Source organism: Thunnus albacares, chromosome 16, assembly GCF_914725855.1.
Source record: "Thunnus albacares chromosome 16, fThuAlb1.1, whole genome shotgun sequence".
Taxonomy (NCBI): Eukaryota; Metazoa; Chordata; class Actinopteri; order Scombriformes; family Scombridae; genus Thunnus; species Thunnus albacares.
In genome coordinates, this window is record NC_058121.1 from 29,452,232 (window position 1) to 29,469,731 (window position 17,500).

At 39.2% G+C, this 17,500-nt stretch overlaps 2 protein-coding genes across 6 annotated transcripts in view; both read left to right on the top strand.

The window, feature by feature from the left end:
- Positions 1–4,456, top strand: part of cep43 (centrosomal protein 43) — a 27,535-nt gene extending 23,079 nt beyond the window's left edge. For 3 of the 4 annotated variants that reach the window (XM_044376395.1, XM_044376396.1, XM_044376397.1), the window contains 6 exons: positions 3,231–3,287; positions 3,376–3,497; positions 3,575–3,649; positions 3,738–3,771; positions 4,054–4,141; positions 4,228–4,456. In XM_044376395.1, the coding sequence (XP_044232330.1) occupies positions 3,231–3,287; positions 3,376–3,497; positions 3,575–3,649; positions 3,738–3,771; positions 4,054–4,141; positions 4,228–4,308 (457 nt within the window). In that variant the 3' untranslated portion in view covers positions 4,309–4,456. The remainder of the gene's footprint in view (positions 1–3,230; positions 3,288–3,375; positions 3,498–3,574; positions 3,650–3,737; positions 3,772–4,053; positions 4,142–4,227) is intronic. The other variant, XM_044376398.1, reaches the window with a different exon arrangement.
- Positions 4,457–6,774: 2,318 nt separating this feature from the next.
- Positions 6,775–16,823, top strand: ccr6a (chemokine (C-C motif) receptor 6a). 2 transcript variants are annotated; one of them, XM_044376413.1, is made up of 2 exons: positions 6,775–6,864; positions 13,616–16,823. In XM_044376413.1, exon 2 carries the CDS (start codon positions 13,625–13,627, stop codon positions 14,756–14,758), a length of 1,134 nt encoding a protein of 377 aa, XP_044232348.1. In that variant the 5' UTR covers positions 6,775–6,864; positions 13,616–13,624; the 3' UTR covers positions 14,759–16,823. The 2 variants fall into 2 exon arrangements, with proteins under 2 accessions (XP_044232348.1, XP_044232349.1); XM_044376414.1 differs by having other exon boundaries at positions 6,788–6,864; positions 13,619–16,823.
- Positions 16,824–17,500: the final 677 nt, after the last annotated feature.

Sequence of the window (17,500 nt, forward strand, 5' to 3'; positions counted from 1 at the left end):
TCTAATCTAACATCTCTGATATAAATTCTATTTTTATGAAGTTTCTACTTTTTCAGGTTTTGTTGGTGTAAACTAGTTGATGTTTATTACTGAGGACTGATTATTAATGATTCATCCTCAGTATTGATCTGCACTGACTGCAGTTAAAGTCACGTTTTATCCCCCATTAATCTGCTGCGGCGGTCTGTGATGTCATCGGTCTGTGATGTCATCACTGTGATGTCATCAGTCTGTGATGTCATCAGTCTGTGATGTCATCAGTCTGTGATGACATCATTCTGTGATGTCTCAGTCTGTGACGTCATCAGTGTGTGATGTCATCAGTCTGTGACATCATCAGTCTGTGATGTCATCAGTCTGTGATGTCATCAGTCTGTGATGAACCCGGAGCTGCTCTACAGTCTGTGTTTTGTGGGATCAGAGAGTCTCAGTGAGTCAGATCACAGCAGACTGATGATCTGTGAGGAGAAACAGGACGCAGCGGAGCAGCAGAGCAGCTCCGGGCTTCTCCAACGCTGTCACATGACCCGACTAAAAGACTCTGCATGCCTGCATGGCCGCTTCTGTCTCTGAGTGTCAGATTTAGACCTAGAGACTCGAAAGAGAGGACGTGTTTATAAAGAGAGGACGTGTTTATAAAGAGAGGACGTGTTTATATAGAGAGGACGTGTTTATATAGAGAGGACGTGTTTATATAGAGAGGACGTGTTTATAAAGAGAGGACGCGTTTATATAGAGAGGACGTGTTTATAAAGAGAGGACGCGTTTATATAGAGAGGACGTGTTTATATAGAGAGGACGTGTTTATATAGAGAGGACGTGTTTATAAAGAGAGGACGCGTTTATATAGAGAGGACGTGTTTATAAAGAGAGGACGCGTTTATATAGAGAGGACGTGTTTATAAAGAGAGGACGCGTTTATATAGAGAGGACGTGTTTATAAAGAGAGGACGCGTTTATATAGAGAGGACGTGTTTATATAGAGAGGACGTGTTTATAAAGAGAGGACGTGTTTATAAAGAGAGGACGTGTTTATATAGAGAGGACGCGTTTATATAGAGAGGACGCGTTTATAAAGAGAGGACGTGTTTATATAGAGAGGACGCGTTTATATAGAGAGGACGCGTTTATATAGAGAGGACGTGTTTATAAAGAGAGGACGTGTTTATAAAGAGAGGACGCGTTTATATAGAGAAGACGCGTTTATATAGAGAGGACGCGTTTATAAAGAGAGGACGCGTTTATATAGAGAGGACGTGTTTATAAAGAGAGGACGTGTTTATAAAGAGAGGACGTGTTTATATAGAGAGGACGCGTTTATATAGAGAGGACGCGTTTATAAAGAGAGGACGTGTTTATATAGAGAGGACGCGTTTATATAGAGAGGACGTGTTTATATAGAGAGGACGTGTTTATAAAGAGAGGACGTGTTTATAAAGAGAGGACGCGTTTATATAGAGAAGACGCGTTTATATAGAGAGGACGCGTTTATAAAGAGAGGACGCGTTTATATAGAGAGGACGTGTTTATAAAGAGAGGACGCGTTTATATAGAGAAGACGCGTTTATAAAGAGAGGACGTGTTTATATAGAGAGGACGCGTTTATAAAGAGAGGACGTGTTTATAAAGAGAGGACGCGTTTATATAGAGAAGACGCGTTTATATAGAGAGGACGTGTTTATATAGAGAGGACGTGTTTATAAAGAGAGGACGCGTTTATATAGAGAGGACGTGTTTATAAAGAGAGGACGTGTTTATAAAGAGAGGACGTGTTTATAAAGAGAGGACGCGTTTATATAGAGAGGACGTGTTTATATAGAGAGGACGTGTTTATATAGAGAGGACGTGTTTATATAGAGAGGACGTGTTTATAAAGAGAGGACGCGTTTATATAGAGAGGACGTGTTTATAAAGAGAGGACGTGTTTATAAAGAGAGGACGCGTTTATATAGAGAGGACGTGTTTATATAGAGAGGACGTGTTTATATAGAGAGGACGCGTTTATATAGAGAGGACGTGTTTATATAGAGAGGACGTGTTTATAAAGAGAGGACGCGTTTATATAGAGAGGACGTGTTTATATAGAGAAGACGCGTTTATATAGAGAGGACGTGTTTATATAGAGAGGACGTGTTTATAAAGAGAGGACGCGTTTATATAGAGAGGACGTGTTTATATAGAGAGGACGTGTTTATAAAGAGAGGACGTGTTTATATAGAGAGGACGCGTTTATATAGAGAGGACGTGTTTATATAGAGAGGACGTGTTTATATAGAGAAGACGCGTTTATATAGAGAGGACGCGTTTATAAAGAGAGGACGCGTTTATATAGAGAGGACGTGTTTATAAAGAGAGGACGTGTTTATATAGAGAGGACGTGTTTATAAAGAGAGGACGTGTTTATAAAGAGAGGACGCGTTTATATAGAGAGGACGTGTTTATATAGAGAGGACGTGTTTATATAGAGAGGACGCGTTTATAAAGAGAGGACGTGTTTATATAGAGAGGACGCGTTTATATAGAGAGGACGTGTTTATATAGAGAGGACGTGTTTATATAGAGAGGACGTGTTTATAAAGAGAGGACGCGTTTATAAAGAGAGGACGCGTTTATATAGAGAGGACGTGTTTATAAAGAGAGGACGTGTTTATAAAGAGAGGACGTGTTTATATAGAGAGGACGTGTTTATAAAGAGAAGACGCGTTTATAAAGAGAGGACGCGTTTATATAGAGAGGACGTGTTTATATAGAGAGGACGTGTTTATATAGAGAGGACGTGTTTATATAGAGAGGACGTGTTTATAAAGAGAGGACGCGTTTATATAGAGAGGACGTGTTTATATAGAGAGGACGTGTTTATATAGAGAGGACGTGTTTATATAGAGAGGACGTGTTTATAAAGAGAAGACGCGTTTATAAAGAGAGGACGCGTTTATATAGAGAGGACGTGTTTATAAAGAGAGGACGTGTTTATAAAGAGAGGACGTGTTTATAAAGAGAGGACGTGTTTATATAGAGAGGACGTGTTTATAAAGAGAGGACGTCTTGGGGACATTTTTTGAGGACAAGTAAAAGGCCGTTTGACGTTCAGACTTGTTTTCGATCGTATCAGAAGAACAGAAATAAAAACCTGAGTGCAGCTTTGATTCTGTCTGTTTTTCTCTCCTCTTCATGCTCTTCCTCCTCCTCCTCTTCTTCCTCCCTCGTGGTCTCCGTCTCTCTGGTCTCAGTCTGTCTGTCCTGCCTGCTGACGATGTCTCTGAACACAGTCACAGCTCTGAGCTCAGGTGAGCTGCAGGTGTGTGAATGAAGTGACGTCTTCATGTTTGTCTGGGCTCTGTGAGTCCTCAGCTGACTCTGCCGTCTGTATCCCAGGAAGGTGGAAGCGTCCGGGGCCAGAGAGAGTCCAGCAGGGTCCCTGGCGGAGGCGTCGGCTCAGAGGCCTGCAGGAGGAGGAGGAGGAAGCAGCGCGTCGGAGCCGAGCCACAGCAGGAACGGTCAGTTCACGTGAAACATTCGTCAGTCAGAAGATCGAGATGATGTCAAACTTTAACGCAGATTTTTCTTCCTGCAGCATCAAACTCCAACAGAGAAAAAGGATTCAGAGACTCGAAGACCCTGAATGAGAAAACCGGATCTCTGCATTTAGGTACGATTCAAACTACGAACCAGGAGCTTCATGAAACTGTCAGACTCACTCACCAAACATGTAAACTGATCAAACTTTGTTCCCACAGACGACGACGTCGAATACGACGACGACTTCAACAGGTGAGACTCACCGTTACGCTTCAGCTCACCCTGGTGGTGCTTTTAAAGACCAGATTCGTATCTAAACGACATTTTGTCAGAAAAAGTGGCGACTTTGAGCCGTTTTACTGGTTTTTCTTCAGTTTCCAATAATCAAACATGAACACTGTAAATAAAGTAAATTAGTTTGTTTGACTCTCAAACACTCAGATGACGGATTGTCCTTGAACACCACATCAGGGAGATTTCAGCCACTTCATCACTGTTGTTGTTGTTGTTGTTGTTGTTGTTTGTTTGTTTCAGTCATCGGTCCGATCTGTCTAAGAGTGAGCTGAGTATCGGTGAGGAGATCGAGGAAGTTTCCATCGAGGGACCCGACAACAGCGACAAGGTGAAAACATCCGTCAGCTGTTTGAGTCGCGGTCGAGTCTTTAACGTGAACTCGTCATGACGTTTGTTTGTTTGTTTGTTCTGCAGTTTGATGAAACCACTCAGGACCTGAGCGTCTCTCAGCTCAGCCTGAGTCACGGAGTCGACTACATGGAGGAGGTGGCCTGAACGTCCCATCATGTACCTCACCTCACCTCGCCTCGCCTCGCCTCGCCTTCCCATCATCCATCACTCTGGGCTTTCCCATCATGCACCTCTTGGTACCGTCAATATTTAAGTCTGTACAGTTTCAATGAGCAAATAAACTGATTTGTATTGAAACAAGGTTTTTTTTGCAGATTTTTGTTCTTCTATGTTTTTCTCGTGTAAACAAATGATGTTTGAATCGTTTTCTTCTGTGATTCTGACTGTAACTGCAGGACGGAGGTCGATGTAGCACCGACACGTTGCTGCTGCTTATTGATCCAAACTAAAGCTTGTTATAATCTGGTCTTTTTAAACGGTTCGTTATTGATCGTTAAGAAGTTGCGTATCTGTTGTCGTTTTGTACGAGAAACAAAACGTTTGTGACGGTTTTTAGTTAAAGCTTGTTGTGTAACACGGAGTTAAAGTTAAACGCACAATATGTCGTTTCAGCCGCTAAACAATAACAACAGACGGACTGTGAAGACGGTGTGAAGTAGCAAGGGATCATGGGAGTTGTTGTCTTCACCGGGATAGGATTACTCCAGTGTTCATCATTCAGGATGTTTTTACCGGCAGAGGTCTCCTCCTCTCCAGAACAAACGTACAAGCAGATTAAAATCGTTAAAAATACTAATTAAAGCTGTTTCACCTAAAAAATCAGTGTTTCTCCGACGATGTTTGGTGACCACCGGACTTCCTGGAGGGGCTGTTAGCCGAGCTGCTGCTAACGTTTGTCCAGTTTATTTCTCTGATAACTTAAGATCCAGACGTCCAATGACTAAAATCCTTCTTCCGGCTAAAAGATAAAGTTAAAAACCACCTATCTCACCTTATCTGAGAGCAGACGACACACTGACAGCAGCTGCAGAAACACAACGACATCAAAGTTACATCTGTTCAGACTAATTTAATGAGAACGTTTAACGAGGTACAAAAACTCCTGAGTAGTAACAGACAAGAAGAAGTACTCAGATACTTTACTGCAGTAAAAGTACATAAGTATTATGAGCTTGATGTAGTTAAAGTATTGCAGTAAAAGTACATAAGTATTATGAGCTTGATGTAGTTAAAGTATTGCAGTAAAAGTACATAAGTATTATGAGCTTGATGTAGTTAAAGTATTGCAGTAAAAGTACATAAGTATTATGAGCTTGATGTAGTTAAAGTATTGCAGTAAAAGTACATAAGTATTATGAGCTTGATGTAGTTAAAGTATTGCAGTAAAAGTACATAAGTATTATGAGCTTGATGTAGTTAAAGTATTGCAGTAAAAGTAGTGGTTTGGTCCCTCTGACTGATATATTATTATATATGACATCATTAGATTATTAATAGTGAAGCATCAGTGTTAGAGCAGCATGTTACTGTTGTAGCTGCTGGAGGTGGAGCTAGTTTACACTACTTTATATACAGTTAGCTAGTTTAGTCCAGTGGTTCCCAACCTAGGGGTCGGGCCCCTCCAAAGGGTCAGCAGATAAATCTGAGGGGTGGTGAGATGATTAATGGGAGAGGAAAGAAGAAAAAACAAAGTTCTGATACACAAATCTGTTTTCAGTTTTTGGACTTTTTCTCTAATCTTTGATTTTTGCTGAAATATTGGATCATTTGAACATTTATTGAAATGAAAGCATGTGAGAAGTTTAGAGGGAAAAATCACTATTTGGTGGAGCTGTTAACAACTCATAGACATGTGAAATGTGACCCCGACTACACACTGCTTTTTGTAAGACGTCAAAAGACAAAAAGGTTGGAAACCACTGGTTTCATCTTTAACAATGTGTTGTATTTTAAAAGCTTGTTATATTATCCATTGTGTCAAATCTTCATCTGAAAAGTAACTAAAGCTGTCAAATAAATGTAGTGGAGTAGAAAGTACAATATTTCCCTCTGAGATGTAGAAAGTAGCATCACATGAAAATACTCAAGTAAAGTACAAGTACCTCAAAACTGTACTTCAGCACAGCACCAATGATTCAATACTAGGAAAAAAGATAAAATACCTCAAGCAAAGCAGAGTTTTTTGAGTTTAACCGAAGTGTGTGTGTTGTGGTTTTAGGTGCTAGCTAACCAGTCTTTATGCTAAGCTAGGCTAATTAGCTCCATCGTCTCTTTACAGCGAATAAAAGCATTTTGCCAAAATGTTGAAATATTGCTCTAAAAAAACATGAAAAAGCTTCAAGATCAACGTTTCTATGTTCAGACAGATGTGTTTATGTTGAAACAAAAAGATCATTTTATGCTCTGATTTTACAACTTCTCCAAACTACCAAACACAGACGTCATGAATCTTATTGTAACTTTGAATTTAAAACTATTTTAATAAGATTTTGGGAACATGAGACATTTTGAAAGCAAAGAAATGATCTCAACTTTCTGATGAAGAGAGCGAGAGTGTGAAAGAGGAAGAGGTTTGACACACACACACACACACACACACACACTCTTCCCTTTTATCAGCAGTGTTTTCTGTGATTGTCGCTTCATTGTCGCCTTAACAAGCGTCGAGAGAAACCAGCAGCAGGATCGAACTTCATACCTGTGAGTTCTTTTTTTATTCTGAACTTTATTCTGAAGTTTCTTTTTTTTCCCTTTTGGTTCTTTGTTGTTTCTCAGTTTGTCATTTTCAGGAATGTAACTCCACCTCTTTGCTCTTTTGTTGCTTGTTAAGTTAAATTATAAAGTAAAGTTTATTTCTGGAGGACATTAAAACACAGTTTAAACCAAGAAGAAACAAACTAACAACAAGGGACAAATACAGAATTATAGACGACACTTTGACAGATTATTGGACCAAAAAGAGCAGAGAATAAAAACGTCTTTATTGTCTGGATTTCATACCGATGGAGGAAGCAGCACCTGCAGATTAAGGAACTAAAATTGTGAATGAAATCTAAATGTCTCTTTAAATGTCTCGACTGTTCATTTGAGATGAGATCAAAGTCTCACTTCTTTTTTAATTTTAGACAGAAAAAGAAATGTAGAGTTACAGGTTTGTGTGGTTTGTGACATTTGATCTCATCTGGAACACCTACAGATATAATCTATCAGATAACGGCTCAGTGGAGTCAGTTTAATGTCATCACATGATGTGTTCTCCGTGTGCAAACTGAAATAAGACGAGGCGTTTGAGGAACTTTCAGCTTTTAATAAGATCTGTTAGTTTCAGGATCAGTTTCATGTTAATATTTATGTTTAACGCTGTAAATGGTCTCAATAAATACATAAATACAAATCTGTGAACTCAGACATCAAACTAAAGCAGCAGAACGGGCTGAAATCTGTCATTATGTGTTTATTGTTGAGGTGTTGTTGTAATAATAATATAATGTATATTGAATAATAATAAACTTTATTCATGCGACACTTCAAATCAGTAATAATAAAGTAAATAATAATAACTTTATGTGGCGGGAATAAAAAAATTCATGTCAAAACAGTGAAAAATTTCGATCAAATAGTTCAAATAAAACTATAAAACAATGAGAATAAAGAATAAAATGAGATGAAGATTTAATATTTAATGTAGACAAACAACATATTCTGTTATTTATTTAGAGAACATGTTTGGATACGTCAACTTAATCAGGGCCCGAGCCCAAAGGGGCGAAGACCCTCTTGTATTTCGTGTGTTTGTTTGTTTCTTTATTATTACGCCACTTCAACCCTTAATTTGACCCCATAAACATGCTCAAAAACTCACCAAATTTGGCACGCACATCAGGTCTGGTAAAAAATTTGATTAATTATTCGTCTCATCAAGACCTACAAATCATTTGCTGACACCCCGGACCTAAATCCAACAGGAAGTCCGCAATATGCCTTTCTAAATAAGACTTTTCCTCAATTTTGGCCTCCGAACAAACGCTATCTCCTCCGAGGGCGTTAATGATATCGGCTTCAAACTTTAATACATGACTTATGACACTGTGCTGAAACTTTGCAATAACTCAAACGGTTTAGATTTTATAAGCCCTGAAAGTTGCAGAGCCACATAAACACCTACAATGTAAAAGAATGGGGAGGTAATCTATGGGCATGAACTTTGTGTCAAACAAAGTCTTCTGACATCTAAACTATAAGTCTGACCACTTTTAAACCTGTATCAATGGATTCGCCACGAAATTTCCTACTGAAATGTGATTGTTAATGTAGGATTTGGCCAAAGTCATGAGATTTATGAGGATATTTCACAAGAAGAGTGACATTCTCCTTTCCAACTGAGGGGGAGAGAGAATAGGAGGGGGGGATATGGGGGTTGAATGCAGCTCATTTTTGTAGGATACAGCAGAAAGGCCTATATACATACAGTAGATTATATACAAACTCTGTATGAAGTTTGGTGTTATATGGTAGTAGTGGGGATGACCTATGAGGTGAAGGGAAACATGGAGTGAGGGTGACAGTTTAGTGATAAAGTGCTGCAGAAAAATAAAATCAAAACTTTTTGAGTTTTGATTTTAATTTGTATCTCTGTACTGCAGTTTTTCCTTTATTAGAGCCCGAGCACCTAGCGGTTCACTCACACTCTCCATTCAAATATATGAGTATCAGTTACTTATTGTCTCTACACACCTGACAGGACACATGTCAATCACACTTTCACCAGGTCATGTGGGTTAAAAGTCTTTACTTGATGAAAATTAAATTAATTTGTTTTACACACGAACTCATCAAGAATTTTGTTTACTAATTGAAATTCAAGTGAATGGACCCAAAACTTGTATAATTTTGATGACACAGGTGTGAACGAGACAGACATGTCTCACCCTGCAGGAAACTCTCATCCTCACACTGTTGAGATTTGATGTTTCACCATGACAGAGGAAGTTGTTATAACTTTATTGTAAATGCTCCAGTCTGCACCAAACTTTACATGTTTGATAAGAGTCCCGGCCTGAACACGTCTACATGACAATATTCCATCAGTGATGTAAACTGGATGAATAGCGCCCCCTACGAAATTCCAGTAAAGCAGCTCCAGCAGCAGGCAAAACAGTTTATCTCCTTCTTCACTGTCTGAACACAGCCGGGTCTGAAAACATCTACATGCTCGTCACAGAAGACCTTCCACTGCCCGTTCAACGCTGCTTACAGCTTTAATTTTAGTTTTGTTTTTTATTATCATTTTGTATGAAATACATTCAATCATACAATAATAATGATAACAAAGTTTATTTGTAAAGCTTCTTTCATTAACAACAATAAAATTTGAGAACAACAATTCACAAGCAAACTGATTAAAATTGATTTAAATATAAATAACAAAAAAAGATAAATATCACAATAAACAACATTTAAAAAAATCATAACTGAACAAATTGCTGTTAAACACAATAAACAGCTGCTGCAACACAAGAACCATATAATGTTCTTGTGTTAAATTATAATGTTAACATTTAACATTTAAACCTAAAATTTCTAGTTTTTTAATTTTTTTATTTTTTATCTGACTTGAACTGTTTTTAATTAAAATGAGTTGAATGAATGAAGAACTTTTTGTTATGTTTGTTGACTTAAAATCATTTTTAATGAGGCTGATTAAATGCACATTTATTTAGAAATTTGTGATTTATGATACAAATAAAATAGATTTGAACGTAATATCTGAGGAAGAATCTGCTTCACAAACGGCCCTGTAACTAAATTACTATTATTATTATTATTATTATTATTATTATTATTATTATTATTATTATTATTATTATTACATGTAAGCAAGTAGGTGACAAATACATAAACATATAAAGTGCACATATGCAGGTCTGTTACTGTTAAATACTGATCAGATAAACACGTCTACATGTGCAGGTTAAAAGTTCAGTCTGTTTAAGGAAGTTTTCTGCGATTGAGGAAGTCCTCAAATACAAACTATCTGTATCTGTGAGCAGGTTTATCATGTGATCGGCTCTACAGTCCGCAAATATCTCAACAAACACATTTCTGAACTCCTTCCTGCTCCTCAGAGGACGAAACTGTAGCTTTTATCACCTCAGAGCTTCCTGTAGCACCACGTTCAGGACAAACAGCAGAATTCTGTATTAAAATCCACCTTTTTCTACATTTATTTCTCCAAATCAAACACAGCTGAAGCTTTTATATCAAACAGGAAACAGAGATGTCAGATTAAAAGCAGAGCCACTTTAAAATAAGAAACGTGTTTAATTTAAGAGAAACTGAAGTGGAGGCGGCGATAAGAAGGCTGATGAAGTGTGTTGTTGTCTGAGCTCGTTTTATTTCAGGTGACATTAGAAATAAGGGAAGTCGCAGAGGACAAACTGAGCCGCCGTCGTTCAGCTCGCAGCAGAAGTAACGAGCAGGAACACGAAGTATCTGAGGAACTTTCAGCTGTTAATAAAACCTCTTTGTTTCCGCTTCACATTAGTTTTTATCTGCATGTGAACATGTTATCATCAATATCAAACTTTTGCCCTGGGCTTCGCCTCTCAGGCAACATACATGCAACCTGAGAGGAGGCCTGCAGACAAAACTCAGGGCTGAATTGAGTCGTAGTTAGAGGCAGTGTTGTACTGGTCTGTTATTACTGGGAGTAATAACAGACCAGTACAACACTGGGAAGTGTTTCTAATAGTAAACATCTTTTAAAAATATCTCTCAGGTATTTTTTATTTAGTTTGTGTTTTGATACTCAGAAACATCGTAATATCAACTTTTATTAGTTTCTTTAGTTTTTTTTATCATTTCATTTGAAATAAATTCAATCATTTTACAACTTAAACAAAACTGGGAACCATAATAATAATAATAATAATAATAATAATAATAATAATAATAATAATAATAATGTTTATTTGTGTTGCACCTTTCAAAATAAATGTCACAAACTGCTTTAAACATATAAAATAATGATATAATAAACATTATAAAACCTATGAAAGTGTTTTAAATGCATCTTTAAACAAAGACACAACACAAATACAATAATTATTTATTTATTTTATGTTGTTTATTGAAACAGAGAAAAGTAAATAACAGAGTTCAGCTGTTTGGTTCTGACCTGAGAAACCAGTCACCACTGATCCTCTTTAAAATGGTTTGATCCCAGTAAGGATCCAGAACAGATCAAACACCACCACAGCTCCACTGGCTGTCATTTATACTGTAAATATATAAAGTTAGATAGATTCATACGTAATAACATCCAGAAGCACATCAGCTAACGTTCGGTCGTTTCCTTCACGTCTGATCAGGAACATTTTAAACACAACTACAGTAAAGTAAATTAAATACACAACATATGATATTATGTGTAAGTATTAAGTCATTTTTCTTCTCTTCTTAGACTTTATATAAAGAGTTTTGGAGGATTTCTTTCTTCCAGCTTCGACAGAATCAATATTAAACACGACAACGATATAAGTAAATGAGCTACATAACACATGGGAACTTCTTCTTTTCTTGCTCTGATATAATAATATAATAATATGTATAATTTGAACTGAGGAGCAGAAGAAGAAACCACATTAGACGGGAACTGGGTCACCGAGTATTTTCAGGTTGAACTGACCTCGTTCTCTGCAAACTTCCTCTCCGTGTTCATACATCTGAGAACAAACACTCGCACACACTCGAGTCGACCACAACTGGGACGTTTCTCGTCTGAAATCTTCAAACGGAGCAAATTTCAGAACCTCCCATCACACAAATGATCAAACATTTGTGCCAGTTTCATATCATTTAAATATGTAATGTGGAATTGATTGTTTGATAGTTTTGTACATTAGACTGACTGAAACTGGGAGAAAGTCAAAGTGAAAAACACTAATTTGTGTCCTGAATTAACTCGGTGGCAGCTGTGAACTGTGTCAGCCACGTTTCTGATGAACATCTTAAACATTTTATGGGTTTTATATTTTGAGTAATCAGTCAGACGAACCTAAAACCAGTAAAAGTTTCCTCTTAAACATGTTTTTTTTTTGTCCTGTTAGCTGCAGATGCTGAAGATATAAAAAGACAAAAAGTTGATCTCTGGATCTAAAGATGTTCTTGTTCATTTGGATGTTTTTCACATGTTCTGAGACGTTCACACAGAAAACTCCATGCTCCATGCATGACAAACAATAAAAACAAACAAACAAACAAATAACAGGCAGATCTATGCCAGAGACAGTCAGTACACAGGCACTCACAGACATGTAAATAAATGAACAATAAATAGATCAATAATAAATAAGTAAAATCCTGCAGCAATAACAAACCCCAGAATGATTAGTGAAGACTCTACGAGTATGGAAATATTATTCACTCCACATACTGATATCGAGCCTGATGGCAGACGGACTGAAGGATTTTGAGAGACGATTCGTCGTCACAAGTGTGAAACGACGGCCTGAGGGCGTTAAAATGAAGTCGGAGGACGGGAAGTGTTCGAGCTTTTTTGACCACAAGTCTGTTTCCTGGATACTGATGATCTTAGAACAGACCTTCACAGTATTGTAGAGGCAGAGAGACCCCCCAAACCAACAAATCAAAGAAAATATTAAGATACTTTCAATAAAAGACTGATAGAAAATACATAAAATGTCCTTTAAAAGAATTAAGCAGGTGAATCCTCGCTTCACAATCCTCTCAGTGTCAAACATCAAACAATCTCAACATTGTCGCCATGGATACCACTTAATTTGTTTGGTCTTTATTTGTTGTGATGCAGGATTACTGAACAAAACGGTATAAAAATCTGTGCAAACTATCGTCAAAGCAACTCGTCTGTCTTTCACATTATTGTTTCTTTATTTATGGATGAAAAATGTAAAAACGTCTCGTCGTAGTCGATGTTTTAGTCTCATTAGTTTCATTAAATGAGCCTGAAATTAATATATTCAAACTGAACCACGTTAAGTTTTACAAGAGGAGAAAAAAAGAAGGATTTTGATATAAAACACTTGAAATATTTAGACTATAACAATAACTCAACACCCAAGAACACGTGATCAGAACGTCTGTTAAAGCTGCTGCCAGACTCCTGTGTCAGGACTCCAGGTACATTTCTGAAGTGCTGAATGTTTCTGAGCCTGAAACTCAGATCATCTTGAATCTTGAATACTTTGTCCAACATGGTAACTTCATGATCTGCTGCCTCTCAGTCTCGTAACCCGACATCAGCGTCAGCCTCCAAATCAGGACTTTAGTAGTTTATTTTGTGCACAGAACTCTTTTATGTTTTCCTAAATCTGTCGGCAACATGTTGATTTTTAGCAACATTCACAGTAAACTGACGCCATCAGAAACCATCGCTGCTCAGTTTGACGTTCTGTCTGATTTGTCTTTACAGCAGAAGAAGATGGATACGGATACAGTTTATTCAGAAGACGAGTACGGCAACTACAGTTATGAATACGAAGTGATCGGACCTTGTTCTCACCAGAACAACCACAGCGTGGAGATGGTGATCGGCCCGTACATCCACTCCATCATCTGCATCCTGGGCTTCGTGGGAAACAGCCTGGTGATCATCACCTACGCCTTCTACAAGAGGACCAAGTCCATGACTGACGTTTACCTGCTTAACGTCGCCATCGCCGACCTGCTGTTCGTGGTGTCGCTGCCTCTCATCGTCTACAACGAGATGACGTCGTGGTCGATGGGGCCGGTGGCGTGCAAGCTGCTGCGCGGCAGCTACAGCGTGAATCTGTACAGCGGCATGCTGCTGCTCGCCTGCATCAGCACCGACCGCTACATCGCCATCGTCCAGGCTCGCCGCAGCTTCCGGCTGCGCTCGCTGCCCTACAGCCGCGTCATGTGCGCCATCGTCTGGGTCTTCGCCTTGCTGCTGTCCGTCCCCACCTTCAACTACTACCAGTGGTACGAGCCGTCGCACAACATTGAAAATTTCATGACCGAGCCGCAGGTGAACACCACCACCAGCCGTCCCGAGTACGTCTGCGAGTTCCGGTTCACGGACAACACCACGGCGTTGAGGACGAAGGTGGCCGTCCCCAGCATCCAGCTGGCCGTGGGCTTCTTCCTGCCGCTGCTCGTCATGGTCGTCTGCTACAGCTGCATCATCGTCACCCTAATGAGAGCCAGGAACTTCCAGCGGCACAAGGCGGTGCGGGTGGTGCTGGCCGTGGTGGCGGTGTTCATCGTCTGCCACCTGCCCTACAACGTCACGCTGCTCTACGACACCGCCCACATGTTCGAGGAGCAGTGGTGCGAAGAGGCAGACGCCCTGCAGGTGGCCAAGACGGTGACGCAGACCATCGCCTACCTGCACTGCTGCCTGAACCCGGTGCTGTACGCCTTTGTCGGGGTGAACTTCAGGAACCACTTCAGGAGGATCGTCCGGGACCTGTGGTGTCTGGGGAAGAAGTACATCGCCCCGCGCCGCTTCTCCAGGGTCACCTCCGAGATGTACGTATCCACCCGCCGATCGGTGGATAGATCCAGTGAGAACGGCTCGTCTTTCACCATGTGAGGACGACTGGAGGATTCATCTGTGGTGCTGTTTGTTGTGGACACAAAAAAAAAAAATTGTTTGAGTTTTACCAGAAACTTCAGTCCTTCACCCAAGCCAGTCTGGAGCTGAGTCTGAGGCCCTGCAGGTCTCTGGAAACCAAATGAGACTCAAGTCTGTAAATCCTTTCGTAATAATGTGCTTTAGGCTGCGGTTCTCAGTCAGGGGGGGTCAGAATCCTCAACAGGGTCAAGAGATGTTATCAAAAGGTAAATAAATGAGACAAAGTTCCCGTCAGTTTGTTTTTCTTTTCTTTAATCTTTACTTTTTTTTATTGTAAGTGAGTAAAGATTTATTTAAATAATGTCAAAACAAAATCTGTTTCACAAAACAGTAAAACATCAGTTTTAAAAGGCGACAGAATATAAACGAGTTTTAAGAGGTTTTGGTTGAACTGGATGATCTGATAGTGAGACACTCTCAGGGTAATCTGTTTTATTCTCATTTAGCTGAGGATGTCTTGATTCCAGGACGTCCTTTAGATCAGACAGTTTGAGATTGTCACGTATGACAGACACGTACAGCTGAGTGTCGTCTGCATAAAGGCGAAGCAGTATATTTAAATGACCCAATGGCAGCGTATAACTCGAGAATGAAACAGAGCCTTGAGGTACTCCAGAGTTTGAGCTCTTCAGGAGTTAAAAAACTGTTCAAATGAAACATTCTGAGAAGAAAACTTCACTCTTTGCTTGAGCCTAAAAGCTTATGAATCACTGACTGACTGAATTTACTGACTGTTGTGATTTGCATCGTGTTATCTGTGCGACGTTTTCTGGAAAAGTTTATATATTAATAAATAGTTTTGCCCGACAAGTTGTAGGATTTTCACACCAGATACGTCTTGTTTTCAGGTTCGGATGATAAAACTTTGGTTTAGGTTCACAAATGATGATGATTCTGGTTAAATGTTAATAAAACAAACGTGTCTCGTGACTTTTTCAATACTTAACCAGCATCTCTGAACCTGAACCAGGAGCTGTGAGATGAAACCTTCATCATGCAGAGCAGCATGTCGGATCAGACGTCGACCTTCTTCACAGCAGACTAGACAGTTATGAGATGTTTCAGCTCCTGGTTCCTGCAGTAAAAGTCACAGATAAAGTCAGTGAGTGTTGTATTTAGAGCCGTCAGACAAAATGAAATGCAGACGTTTTAGTTTTAATGAGATTTGTGCTTTTCCTGCTGCGACGTGTCAACATGTCTTCTATGAAAAAGTTCTATTATAGAAAAATGAAGTGCTGCAGAGGTGTTGTTTACATACTGCAGAGGTGTTGCTTACATACTGCAGAGGTGTTGTTTACATGCTGCAGACGTGTTGCTTACATGCTGCAGAGGTGTTGCTGTGCTGCAGAGGTGTTGCTGTGCTGCAGACGTGTTGCTGTGCTGCAGACGTGTTGCTGACATGTTGCTGACGTGCTGCAGATGTGCTGCAGATGTGCTGCAGCCGTGTTGCTGACATGTTGCTGACGTGCTGCAGATGTGCTGCAGATGTGCTGCAGCCGTGTTGCTGACATGTTGCTGACGTGCTGCAGACATGTGACTGTGCTGCAGACGTGTTGCTAACGTGCTGCAGACATGTGACTGTGCTGCAGATGTGCTGCAGACGTGCTGCAGACATGTGACTGTGCTGCACATGTTAATCAGCTCACAGATGATCTTCAGGATTAGAAACTGTAACTTTTTCCTGCTGTGAGGTTTTCGCTGGAGATGAAGATCAGTCGATCAGTTTTGGATTAATTTACATTGAAACTGTCAGATTGAACTCTGTAATCTAAACGCTGCTGGAAGAACTTCTTCTCTGCTTGTATTTTTTCTTTTTGACCTTCCTGTGACCTTCTGCTCTTTTTGACCTTTGAACTTTCCTTTCTGATGATTTGTTGTGTAATATTTTACTCATGTTGTTTATATGGATTTATTGTTTTATATGTTTGTACCAGATGAAACAGATGAATGTAACATTTTAAACAGGTTTACATGTGAACTGCTTGTTTGATTTTAAATGTCAGAATAAAAGTTTTAATTCAAAGAGTTTTTTTATTTTAAAATGTTCAAACAAAGAATCAAATTGTGGAGTAAAACTTGATCAACACTGTTGTAATTCTGTGACTCAACAGCAGAGGGCATCATCCACATGTTTTTAACTCTGAGTCAAAGATGTTGATTTAATGAAGACGTCTCACTCTGTGGCTGATCAACAGATCAATAACCCTGACCTGTCACTATTAGTTTGACCTCTTCTTTGTGTGTTATTTCAACTATTCACAGTCGAGGTGAGAGACACTTTACAACATAAAATATATATATATATATACTAGACTCCACTAGAACAACACTGGTAGAAAATGCATTTAATTAGAAGATAACGTGAGTCTTCAGTCGTCTTTTTAGGTGTTTCCCTGCTGAGCTGCAGTGGAGGAACAGTAAGAAAAAGATGGAATTTATACTAAAAGGTTATAAAGTATTAACTCAGCTGATGATGTGGTTAACATGCTTTTATTGTGAAGGGCGTATCGTATTTAAAGATATCCCTGAAGCTTCATATTAGCTTCGGATAAACTTTTAAACCACCGCATCACTTCCATTGAAATCACATTGAGTCGTCTTTTAATTGACAGTATGAACAATAGAAATGATCACAGTTCATACGAGCACCTGACTGTCGCTTTAAGACAGGACTTCTGTCGTTTGGCAACAGAAACATCC

Bases quoted from the DNA above. Each gene is read 5' to 3' on its own strand.
- ccr6a (XM_044376413.1), top strand. From the start codon at position 13,625: ATGGATACGGATACAGTTTATTCAGAAGACGAGTACGGCAACTACAGT.